This window comes from Pipra filicauda, unplaced genomic scaffold (genome assembly GCF_003945595.2).
Source record: "Pipra filicauda isolate LSUMZ 115617 unplaced genomic scaffold, ASM394559v2 scaffold68_size4259465_pilon, whole genome shotgun sequence".
NCBI lineage: Eukaryota > Metazoa > Chordata > Aves > Passeriformes > Pipridae > Pipra > Pipra filicauda.
Window position 1 is genome coordinate 2,632,424 of NW_024104853.1, and position 13,153 is coordinate 2,645,576.

At 40.5% G+C, this 13,153-nt stretch overlaps 1 protein-coding gene across 7 annotated transcripts in view; it reads left to right on the forward strand.

Moving 5' to 3' along the window:
• The window catches only part of JADE3 (jade family PHD finger 3), a 72,799-nt gene that overhangs the window by 19,927 nt on the left and 39,719 nt on the right, over positions 1–13,153 (forward strand). For all 7 annotated transcript variants that reach the window (XM_039388807.1, XM_039388802.1, XM_039388806.1 and 4 more), the window contains one exon: positions 12,430–12,489. In XM_039388807.1, coding sequence (XP_039244741.1) covers positions 12,441–12,489 — 49 coding nt within the window. In that variant the 5' untranslated portion in view covers positions 12,430–12,440. The remainder of the gene's footprint in view (positions 1–12,429; positions 12,490–13,153) is intronic.

A 13,153-nucleotide genomic window follows, 5' to 3' on the forward strand; every position in this document is an offset into this window, starting at 1 on the left:
TGTTTATTTGGTTCCTCTTTAAAAAAAAAAAAAAATCAACAACTCAAGCACACTGAGAATTATCTCATCTTTTACTTAATAGTTTTTACCAAAATAGCTCTTTACAGTGAACAGCAATTAACAAACTCTTCAGGGCAGCAGTATGTCAACTGGCAGAATCTCTGCTAGTTGTGCTCATCAAAATCAAAATATTGTCTGATAAACATACTCATTTCAGTATTTGTCATGGCCCTATAGACCACCTATCTGATCTGTAGCCCACAGAGGTCAAGTTAGGAAGTGATATATTAAAAAACAATAAAATCCATCCCACAGAGATGAATTAGGAGTTATGAGTATGTCTGGTTTCAGATGAGCTCCCTTATTGCATTAGGCCAATGGCTGTCTCTGATAATGGTCAACCGTGGAAACCTAGGGAAAGAAGGCATTATAAAGCTCTTATAGACTCTGTTTCTTGTAAAATTTTGGCTTGAGGATTTCCAGCAGATTGGCAGGACATGTTGTGTTTAATAGTCCTTGTTCTCCAGTTGCCTAATTTTCTTCAATCTACTTGCTTTTCAACCTCTTCAATACCCTGTAGCATGGAGTTTCTCTAAGTAGTTTTGTACAAAATGGCTTTTTTTTTCTTTTCTTCACTTAATTACTTTCCTTTGAAGTTTGTTCTGTAACGTTTTGTGTGCCTTGTCTTTGGGCCATGAGAAGCAGTGAGCAGCCTCTTAATTCTGTTTGCTTCTCTTTGCCACTTATGACAGATCTCTCCTGTTCTGCATCCTCCTTTTTCAGCTAGTCTCAGTCTGTTTAATCTCTTACCTTAAGGCCATGGCATGCTTTCCTTACAGCTGTAGCTGGAAGTTCACATTCTGCAAATACTTCTCCAGTGGTGGGAAGGGGAGCTACAAGAGGCTCCCTTGCTCTTAGCCCGAATGAGTGATCTACTAGTGTTGCTCATCCACAAAGCTTTCTCTGTGTAGCCAAGTGGGCGTAGCAAATGAAACCAGACAGGCTTGTATTGGTATTTGTCACCTTTGCTCTTAGGCCTTGCCAGAAGGATGCCTCTCTTGCATCAGTGTACAGTTCTCTCTGCTGTTCTCATCCTGCAATAGTTTCTGCTACAGGTGATTTTGGCAATGCCCAAGTATTTTTAGAGGTGTTCAGTTAATGTGTGTGTTTTCATCTTCTTCATACCTTTTAAAAGTGTCTTGCAGATGCTGTGGTGTAGCTGTGAGTGCATTAACTGGAAGCCATAGTTCGTGTTGGGATAGGCAACAGTACTTGGCCTCCGTGGCAGGGATGTCCAAGGGAGCAGATGGACAGCACCTTAACTGCTCCCAGATCGCAGCTTCAGTGGGAATGACCTGTCACTTGTGCTGTTGCAGAGCTGGGGAGGTGGATGGCAGAAGAGGAGTCTTGGGTGGCTTTATTCTGCCTCAGTCTGTGTGCAGGCTTGGCTGTGCCTTCTGTCAGCTGCAGAGCCCCTGATAACTCATAGAGCTGCAGCCTGCCCCATGTCCTGTGGCTGTGCGAGGTAAGAGCCTGCAGAGAAGGAAGCTTCTTTACATCTTGATGAAAACCTCACCGACCAGGTGGAGTTGCACGTACAAACAACTGCAGGTTTTATGTCGCATCACAGTCTTAAGAGCGATGCTGCTGTAAAGGTGGTTTTGTTTGTTTTGTTCAATTTTATAGTTGTACTTTCAGTTGGAATCTTTTCTCTCCCTGTTTCTCAGCAGAGATTTTATTACTACTCTTGACAACATGGGATTCAGTTGCAGCAGCTGCAACGCCTTGTCGCTCTTACCTATGAATACACATATGGTGAAACACCTCCCTACTTCTGTGGCTTGCGGGCATTTCCATTATTCCCGGAACAGGACTGCGGAGTGGACAAAGAGACCTGCTTTGGAGTCAGACTCCTTATCTCACACCCCAGCTGCTTGGGAAGGTCAGCTGTGATAGTTCCTTGTCCTCACAGGATGGAAAGAATAGCGTTCTCCTGTATTTTCGTACTCCACCTGTTCAAGTCCCCATGCTCTGTGATCCACCCTGTGGTTTGGCACCTTTTCTCCTGTGCCAAAAAAGCCACCTCCATCTACTTATCAGCTTCAACACAGCTTAAGGAGGACATGTTTTCTACTGGGAACAGTAGATAAGCGGTGATCTAGTCTTACTCATTTAAATCTTGTTTATTATTTCAACTGGAAGGAAGAGGAGAGAGGAATTTAGAGGAACGTTAATGGTCAGTCCTGATCAGTGCATCCCCTCATTAAAAAAATATGGAAGTACTATGGATTCAGCTTGGCCGTTTGATGAGAAACTGAACCTTATGTGGTTTTCAAGATGCATCTCTTGACTGCTTTCCCTAACAAGACAGGACATTTTGGAAACCTTGGGCAAATACAATCATCCTCTGGTTCCTCTTTTTGGGGCAGCGTCAGCCCCAGTGGGCAAGTTTGCTATTTATTTAGTCAATGCTGCACCTTGTGTTATGACAGAGAAAAATAGTAATTTAATTTTTTTGCCTCTACTCTTTACATAAAAATGGCCAAACGTCAATTGGCAACAGTATCTCTTTCATAATGTTTTTTCCCATCTCAATTTGGTGATTTAGAGAAACCTGGAATGGTATTTACGTTTTTATAAATCTATTTTAAATCTGTTTGACTAAATGACCTCTCAATGTCCTTTGACATGTATATTACAGATTGTAGAACATAACATTAAATTAATTGACCAGATATTAAAATTAATTTTAATTCATTAGTTATTAAGACAGATTTTGATGTCTCTTTAAAAAGTTTTTTAAACTAAAAAGTATTTTAAGAAATCTTACAGTAAATGTTTGCTCATGCTGTGATGTTTTGACATGGAGAACCAAAATAATAGTGGAACCACATATATACATATTATGAGAAATGCTAGAAAATATAGTAGTATCTTAGTATTCAACCAATGATTTGAAATATTCCAAATACTGTTTAGAGTTCTGGCTGTGACAGTACATTCCCTTTAATTGTTTCTATCCAGTGATAGTGCACCTTCAGTGCACTCTTTTTACTTGAGGAAAACTTTAGTATCCAGGTTGTTTATTTCAACTTGTAAATGAAAACTATTTTTTGTCAGATAAGGAAAGAAATTATCAACTTAATGTTTCCTATATGAAAATATTTGTGTTCTTGCTTTCTTTGAGTAGAGTATAAAGATGCATCTTCATGTTTTCTGCCTTTCACAATCCTCAGGTTTTGTTAGTGAAGCAAAATTTTCCAGTAAAGTGGTTAGCCTCTTCAAAGCATTATAAGTAAGAAATAAATGAGTCAAAACACATAAAATATTTAATGCAGGCTGCTGTTGTTGATTATTTTATTTGAGATTTGGGAAGAACAAAACAAGAACTGTGAAAATTAACTGATTATTTTAAGCAAGTATCTTGTAGGGTATGAGAACTTTTGCCTATGCTATTAAGTTGTTTTTCATAATCCCAAATAGGGGCATACATTTCTAAATCCTTCCTTCTTTGATAATATTTCTTGCCTGTGTTCCTTACCTGTCTTTTATCATGAAAGCATGCATTATTAGTACAGCTGAAGAGCAGAGAAACAGATACAAGTGGGCAACTGCTGGCAGCATCAGGCAGATGGAGGAAAGTGGAGCTTCACTTGAACTAGTCTAATACTGGTTATTGCTTAATCTTCAATTAAGTAATGACACTTTGGTGTTTGTTTTTGTGGTTTTTTTTTAATCCCCATCTCCACTCCCACAATTTTATCACTGTGCAACAACAACAGGGCAATACTTAGTGACTTAGTGCATCACAGGGATTTTCCTGATTTTTCTTTTGTTTGTTTCTGCATGTGCATCAGCAGGAAGGGCAGTGAGTGGCAAGGTCGCAGGATATGTGTTTGGGAGACCTGGATGCAGCTGCCTGGTGTGCCGGAGGCTCCCTGCATGATGTATGGCTGCTCTGTGCTGCAGCTCTGAAATGTCAGGGCTTTCAGTGCTTGCTTAACATGAGCTTATCGTGCGGGTAGATACAGTAAAGACTGCAAAACACTTAGAGCCAAGGTAACGTGAATCATATCAGTTCTTAAAATAGAAAGCCCAGCTAAACGCTCAGAGGTATTTCTGCTCAGTCATATTGGTGAAGCGTGTGCTGCTCCTGCTTGGTGCGCCCATGACTGCAGTCTCCTTGCAGATACAGGACACACGGCCGTCTTTGAACTGCCTGGGCAGCCAGCTACTTGTCACACTGGGTGTGATGACCTGGTGCTGGTCCATTTTTAGTGGCAGTACATCCACATCAGTCTTTCTTCAAAGCAGACATTGTCATTAGCTTCATTTCATTGAGTAAGTGGGCTTGTGGGGTTTTTTCTTTTGTCTCTTCTTACCAGATGCCTCAATGTTAAGTCAGGTATGAGATTTCTTCTGAGGAAACCCTGTAAAACAGACAACACACAATCAGTAATTGTCTCCTGTGCCGAGGGCCCTTTCAAGCAGACCAACACCCTGAGCACACGTAACTGGCGTAGGCGCTTTTCTCTGGCACTTGGTGCAGGTGCATAGTTAGAGGGCCTTATACAAGTTGGCCCCTTCTTCCTTGGCATTTCCTTTGGGGATCATGTATCTACCGTGGAGTTTCCAACAGCCTGACAAGAGACAGTTTGTGTGATGCTGGCCTGAGGAAGTGAGAGCTGTGATGGCTTTACTTTGTCAACATGATGCTCCTCCCTGCCCTGTGGGTCTGCCTGCCCTGCCGGCCCCTTTGACCTCTGGCATTGACTGCCTGTGATGGCTGAGGGGTGGTGCCTGTGTATTTAATGTCACTGTGATTTTCCCGCTGGGAACTTGCTCCTTGTTTCGTCGCACTGGGGACCTTGTTGGTCTCCCAGGGAGAGGCCCACAGCAGTGAGATGGGCCTCGCTGGAGTAGCAGAAAGGGGTGTGACACCCCACTGCTGTGCAGGCAGCCATACCGAGCACAGTACCTTGCTGAGGGCCGTGGCTCCCTTTCCTGAGGGACATGCCCTCATTTTAGCACTTTCCCTGCCTGGGAGTGATGCCGGGAGGAGAGCAAGTCGCTGGGAGGTGGGTGAGAAGTGTTCACCGGGCTGCAGCTAGGCAGACACGCTTCAGACTGTGCGTGTGGCGATGCCAGGCAAGACCAGACTGGTTGTGGTTCTAGAGAAGGAAGTGCTTTTTTCTTCTTTTTTTCTTTTTATGTTAAAAGCAGGTTTTCTTTCAAACTCAATGTGGTATTTTGAAGGAAATAAATTTTTTTTGTGTCCAAATCTCTACTGCTGTTTTAGGAAAACATTAATCCCGTTAATAAACAGCTGGTGTAAAACCAATGCTGTGTTCAGGACCAGAAAACTGATAATGAGGACTGAAGCAGAGTACCTCAGAACCACATATTCAGTGGTGTATTTGCTTGAATTAATGACAATCTGATGTTGTTTATATTTTTTTAAATTAATTCTGCCCAGATCAGTATCTTTTTCAGGATGCTAGTGCTAAAGCTGCAATGTTTAATGAACAGAAGTATTTCCGTGTCAGCCTGGCCTACCTGGTTGCTCTACGTACAGGCCAACATGTGCAGCTTGCTTCAAAGATGAAAATAAGGCTGCTGGTTCACTGCTGGGTGTCAAGAAAGCACTGGGAAGACAGCACAATTTAAATTCTTTCTAGCCTCTTGGAGAGTTTCTGCTGAGGTAATGGTAGCACTGCACGTGTTGCTGGTGACTTGCTATTCTGAGAAGGATTTCTGATTTTTAACAAGCAGCTTGGCATGAGGCAATTTAGCTGAAGACCTCTGGTGTAAATCTGTCCCCCTGCCCTCGCAGTGGGTGAATGCATGGACGCAGCACCAGAAATTAAAAGCTGCACTTCTGTGCAGTTGAACTTGGGGTGTGCTGTATTTTATTGTATTGTCAAAGCATGTTATAAATGTGAAGTAGCATCACTTACCCTCTTTTTATACACAGAAGGCAAAATGATGGGCATTAAGTGCTTTGCAATAGACTGAATGATGGATCATTGTGGTAGAAGGGTACACAAAATATTGTCAGGATTCCCTTTTGGCCCATAATGCCTGAATGAACGTGTGCAGGGGATTATATTTGGGATTTCTTCATCCTACTTTTATGATCTATCAGCTGACTTCAGTCCAGGATTGTACTATTTCAGGTTATAAGTCATGCTAGAAGATGATGTTTTGGATTTTTTTTTTCTTCTCATTCTTAAACCCCCAGTACCTTCGTGGTAGCTGCCAAATTACTTTATATAAAAACGTAACATACAAGGAAAACAAAGGTCAAGACTATGTCTTGTTGCTATTGCATTTCATACAGATCCATGTTATTAGCCAGATTTCTGTAATGTGTGCTTCCTTGCCTGCTACAATTATTTATTGCCTAATGACAAAGGAATTGGCTATTGCTGGTGCTGCTGCTTCTAAAACCTGGTGTATCCCCCCTTTGCCGAATTACAGATTAATATGGTAATCAAGACTTAATATGAAATAGTAGCAAGACAAGTTTTATTTTGTGGTAGGCCCAGTACAATCTTCAAAGAATCATTGAATATTTTATTTTGGGCATGAGGGAGGGATAGGATAGATGTAGTCACTCTGTTATGGGGTTCTTGAATAGGGTTGGGGTATATTACTAGATTTTAAAAATTTTCTAGTTAGAATTAAGTAAAGAAGCAATCACAGAATGGTTAGGGTTGTTAATCCTTTTGCTGAACATCATTTACTGTGAATTGTTTAACCTTTCAAGCCTTTTCAGTGCAGCAAATATTGCTAAACCGGGTTCCAAGTGAGTGTTTTTTCCAGTTTATGTAGCCTTTTTGTGAGATTGGATAGGATATTAAAAAATAATAATAAAAACCCCAAACACAAGTGATCTCTCTTCCTTTAGTTATTTGAAAGGTTGTATTAACTCTATTCGTATTTCATAATTTCCCTGGCAGTTGACTATGAAATCTGACCTATTTAAATGGTTTTACTGTACTACATTTCCTGGAGACCTTTCAAGATAATTTGCTTCCTAATCTAAATTTAACAGTTACATAAACCACATTTTGGAGACTTGGAAATTGCTACCTACTGTCTTTGCCTTTTTTTTTTTTTTTTTTTTTTGGTAGACAAGCCATATTGTAAAAATGTAAGTACAGAATTTTAATCTGAAATTTGCATGTAGCTTGTCATTTGGTTTTCATACATAGATGCTGTTTTTCTTTCTAATAAGATAAAGAAAGTAGGTTATTTTTTGTCCCACTTGAAAATTTCCATAGTGCTGTGGCCAATTCCATTTTTGTCAGGCTATTTTAAGATGTGAAGAAATAAAATCTCACAGGTCTAGGATATATTTGCTTCAAGTTCCTTGAATTTCTTCATTGCTTTTTCCTTCTGTATAGGTCCTAACAGGTACTGAGTAGCTTATGGATATGTTTAACCTTTCTCTGCAACAAACTGGAGCCAGGAGAGATACTGGCTACTCCTTGGAGATAGTGTTTTGTTCAGAAGTCTTGGCTGGCTTTAAGGATTCATTTTGTGCGCTTGTCACTGATGTCTTGCCTAATATGCTGTACAAATTCGGACTCTACAATATCTCATCCTTATTTCTGCTGTAACTGATGAGCTATCCTGAGGAATGTGTCAGAAAAAGGCTAAATTTAATAGTTTATTTGGTAAATTTAATTGTTTATTCCAGTGTAAACTCAAAAGGGGAAAATATTTGTGGCTGTTTCTGCAGGTATTTGAAATGAGGTGTTGCTTTGGGTAAGGCTCTGAAATGTTGTTAACTATCTGCTATTTGTGTATGGTGCTTGACTGTTTTGTTTTGTTGCTGGTTTTTTTTTTTGAGTAATGCATGGTAACCAGGTTTTCAGAAAGGGGAAGTGCCTTGAGTCAGTGCAACATTGATTTTCCTTAATATGAGAGAATGGTGGTAGAGGCAAGTGGCTATTTCTTGTTCACTTCAACAGTGCAGACGTCTCAATAAGCAGAAAGGAGCAAACATTTTAGAAATCGTTAATTATAAAACATATCCCTTAGATTTTTGGAAATAGCAGTGTTACGCTCTTAGTCAGATTCTTGCACGTGCTGGCAGAGATACTGGTTACTCTTAGCTTGGGCTCCCTGTTTAATTTCAGCTAGGTGAGTACAGTGTTGCTTTTTCCTGGCTTTCCTTAAAAGTGCAGTGATATATTGGATACAAGCATTGGTTCTGGCTCCAGGACAAAATTCCCAGTGTGTAAAGTAGCCTTCCAGAAGCCAGGGAAAGCTGGCAGCGCAACGTTGCTGTCTGTAGCTGAGGTTTTCCCGGGATTGTTTTTGGTTGAACATCTGAAAGGGTTCAGGGCATCTTGAGCTGCATTTGTGTGTTTAGGTGACAGCAGGGAATGAAGCCATTTTCTCTTTTTTCAAGTTGTGGTTCTTGTCTTAAGCTGTTTCGAGCAGATTGGGGATAACCATGCAGCCATGGCTTGCCAAGTCAGAAGTGCAACAGGTGTTGAATGTGGTTCAAGTTTGGGAATAACTCTACTAATTGATATTAAAAATGATGCCAGCAAATGTTCCATTGCAGTAGTTGCCTGGAGAGTTGAGCATCTTTTTCCTTGGTACATGATGATTTCTTAATGTCACTTCTGTATTTCGATTTTCATATACAAAATCCCTGGAGGTCAGCATCTTTGAAATTTCTATACGTTGTCATACAAGTGATTGATAAACTGTTAATCCTCCTGAGGATTTTTTGGTGGTTTCTTTTTTAAAGGGGGGGAAAAGTGCTTTAGATCAAGGTATATTATGTTTGTATTTTTAAGGTAATCTGTGCTTCACTGTAAGACTTCAGCATTCTTCAAATCCACAGCTGAAGCACCCCTGCTTACCTTCTAAGGTAGTGAGAATCATGAATCCATGACTGAGAAATAAGGATTTTTGGGGAGCATTTTGAGGAGGCTGGAGCCACTTACCTCTTTTGATCTGCAAGAACACTTCAGTGTTGAGTTGCTTTACATTCTCTGGTTTTTGTAGCTTTTATATTGAAACGGCCAGAAAGTTTAAGTGCTAAAGCTAGAATTCTGGAAATTCAAACAAGAAGTTCAGCATGCACATTTGGAAAACACCTGGATAAACTGAAGGGTGCTGGACTGCTTTGGGGGTGTTGGACTGAAGATGGGAAAGGCTGACATCAGTTTTCGCCATGTGAGGGGCTCTGGCTTTGCATCTCCCATTTTCCTGAATTGAGAGGCTGCCGATTCTTCCGCATTCTACAAAGGCAGGAGAAGTGATGTGGGACCTTTACCACAGAATGGATGTTACTTTGGGATTCCTCAGTAGTGGTGAGGGAGTGGAAACATCATTATCAGGGAGCCTTTCTGATGAGCTCTCATGCTTTGGGGTGGAAGCAAGCTGGAAGGTGTGTGAGAGTCCCAGTGTACGCAAGGATACAGCAAAGGGGTTCCCTGTTAAAAACAAAAGTGAAACCCCCTGTAGAGGTGCTCCTGTTGAATGGTGGTGAGGTGTACTCCTCCTGCATCACGTGGGGGCATACAGTGAACTTGTATCCTGTTGGTCACTTTAATAACCTGTCTTGCTGAATGCAGCACACCTGTGATTTGTTGTAGCTCTGTGGGCTTTTATTCGCTCCTGTCGTGGTTAATATTGCTGCAAGAAAATCAGCTGGAATCCAGTGCTATTACTATTCAGGGCTTTTTACCCTGAGTGACTGCTTTTTCTGTTTCTGTCTGCTATGATGGAGGTGTAAATCTCTTGCCTGAGCTGCTACAAATCCAGTTCTGAAATAACAGCTTTTTAATTTTGTTTAGTTTTGGTTTCGGTTTTTTTCCCCCTCCTATGGAGTTGTTGGCAGAGGTGTGCTTTCTGTTCTGAGGTTTTTGTTACACTTGCCATTTCTGTGCAAGCTGTCTTTGAAGTAGCCATCTCTGCTGTTTTTTCCCAGTTGCCCAGGCAGAAGTCCAGGCTTCCTGGGTGTTCCCTCTTGTAGTTGTCTCTCTCAACGTCATGTTCGACCCTAATTTAATTGAATGCTCATGTTGTGCTCTAAAGATAGCTGTCTTTAGTACAGAGTGAAAAGGTTTTATTACTTGATGTTTATATAGACTGTAAGAGATGGGAATCACCTGCCATAAGCTTTCAGCATCTTTTAACAACTGCTCAAAAATTCATCTGAACATAAAAACAAAGCAAGCAGCAAGCACTTGCAGTTCTTGCAAAGAAATGGAAGTGGAGAATACTGCTCAGCACACCTAGATGTGTCTTTATGTTGTCTCCCAAGGTCTTGTATGATGCCTAATAGCCTGTAAACCAGGCTTTTTGGAACTGAAGGCTGCCAGCAGAGAAGGTGTTGCCATGGGCAGAACCTCCTCTTTTTAGGGAAAGTTGTGTGCTTCAGAGGGCTGAGTTTGGCTGCTGGAGTACAAGCCCTTGAATAGGCAATACTATTTTATTTGCTCTTGATTAAAATCCATGCCTTTAAATTTCATGAGCTGGCAATATGAAAGTAGTCTTCTAGACCTCCCCTTGCTACCCTGCAGTAAACTTCAAGTCTGGTACCCCCAAAACAGGTACAAAGATAAGTCCTTCTGACCCAAGTACCTTCTACATGTAAAACAGCTTTTGTCCAATAGATTCATGGAAGTTTCTTCATCTGCACAAGCCACCTTACATTGCTAGCTGGAAGTGAAGTCCTGTGGTGTTTTGGGCATTTCATTTTTGGTGTCACTCTTTTCTTAGACAGTGGTCTTCATATACAGCATGGCTGCCTTGCTTCCTCCATGTTGCCTGAGCTCTGAGAAGGTGAATTAATGTGAAATTAATTGTTATGTAATGGACTTTTATATCTTGCTTAAGTGGTGCAAATAACATCCTTTGATGTCCCATGCACAGTCCTCTGTCTGTCTGTCTTCTCCCCCAGGTTAAATACCTTATTCAGAAGTTCTTTATCTGCTTGCTTGAAAACTGCATGTCCTTTTTCCACTTTCAGGAGTGTGGGTCATGTCTTTTATAACAGGCCAAAAGGATTGGTTTAAACTTTGAGTGAACATTGCGTTTAAATTCCATAAACTCACTCTCTTAAATACAAAGACTGCTGAAATTTTCCACTAAATTAAACACTTTTGCTGCAAACAATTCAGTTTCAATCTCTTCAAAGCCTTTGGGCAGGCTTCTCTTATCTGGAAATCTTGTTTATCCCATGGTATTTGTATAATCTCAAGACCCATTGTACAGTAACTAATGTGGAGGTTTTATCAAATAGGATATTTAGCTGTGTTGCTTTTTTCATGACATGTGGTTATGTTTAAGAAATGAAGCTGCTTACATTTCAGGTGTGGCCAGACTGACACTTAGGGTACTGCAGGCATTTCAGGTTCAGCTGTGTGTAACCTACTTGTGCATATCTTCTGCTTAAAAACAAACAAAAAAGATAGAGTTCTCATTTATTCTTGCAGAATAATTTTTTACTTCTCTTGTCTATTGATTTTATCATTCAATCTATTAAAAACAGAGGTGATTTTAGTTTACTGCAATTAATTGTAAGCAGTTATTGAACCTTACTTAACAAACTAATAAGAATGTATGTGGATTTCTGTTGGCACTTGTTTAGAGTATATAACTGATCACTGGTTTTTTGTTTTGTTAAGTAGAGGTGCAGAAATTTCTTCTTCCCCACTCTCTGTATGCATTACATGTTCAAAAATGAATTTCAAAGTTCAGTATCTTTTTTTAATGCAACTGAAATGTGCCACAGAAATATTTCTCAGTGATACTGTTGATCAGTTCTCAAACTTCTGAAAACCATATTTCTTGTGAACTAAATGGTAATCAGATGATTAAATTAAATGGCACCAGTCACTGTTTTCTATGATTGTCTCTATTTGAAATCTGCCTTTTGCTTTGCATGGATGCTTTTGGGGGGGGAGGGGGTTGTGGTTTGGTTTTGGTTGAGTTTGGTTTTTTTGGTTTGCTTTTTAAGGTGGGTTGTATTTCTAAATCCTTGCCTTGCTGTGCATCCACCTTATTTCCTGGCCTCCACCCGTCTCTCAGCTAGTGACTGCCACCATGGCAACTCTTCCTCCAGCTGAACAGATGGGACATTGAGTCTCCTCCGAGAGCAGAGCACCGCTCACGCCCTGCCGGGAATCAGTTGGCAGGTTGCACTTCTTTCTGCAAAATTAAAAGCAAGCTCTGCCCAGCAGAGGCATGCTAGTTTTGAGGGTGCTCAATTTCACAAATAATACCATAGTCTAGTAGTTGCTTGAAGAAATAAAACATAGTGGCTGAACTGGGATTATTTCTATGCCTGAGAGCTCTTCAGAGGAGCTTTGCCTTTAGTGTGAAGAACTTGGCATCAGCCAGCAGCCCGTGGTTTTCTGGTAGAATGGTTGCTATCAACTTTTTTTTTCTCTTTAGGATGCGTCAGGATGAAACGCCACAGGCATCTAAGCACCAGTGACAGTTCAGACAATGAGAGTAAGTAATACCTGCTAGTTTTTCTTTGGTCTATCACCCCCTTGTGGTTTCCTTCTGTGGTTTGAGGGCAAACCATTTCACCTCTTATAAATTAAAAAAAAAAACAACAAACTTTTTTGCTTGATTTCTTTTTGCATTTGTGGTCTTTGGTGTTCAGAATTGTGTTACAGGAGGAAAATGGGGCGAACAGTCTTACAAATCTAAGGGGTGTTTTGAATCTATGTAGAATTTCAAGAGAAACTTGTATATCTTTGCATTCAGAGCTGCAAAGGAGAAATTTGTAATTCAAGTGAAATTTTACTGCCCAGGGTCCTATTCTGTAATTATTTTTTTAAAAAGAATCCTGCTGTCTTGTGTTGTGCAGAGCCTCATCTTTAAAATAGGTGGGGGTGGCAAGCTATTAAAGCAGCGATGTGAGAGCTGTAACCAGTCTACTGATTGTTACATTACCTTGTACTGGTTCTTGATCTATTTCACTTTAGTCTGTTAAACAATTTAGTAAAGTTACATTTTAAATGTTCCTGGGCACACACCTACCTGAAGATCTTCTGTTTTTCTCTGCAAAAAAGCCAAAGCAGAGCAACCCTTTATGGCAGGGTCTTGTTTGTTTCTTATAAACCCGTGCCTGTCTAATAGCTCTACACATAATGATGATTCATTGTCA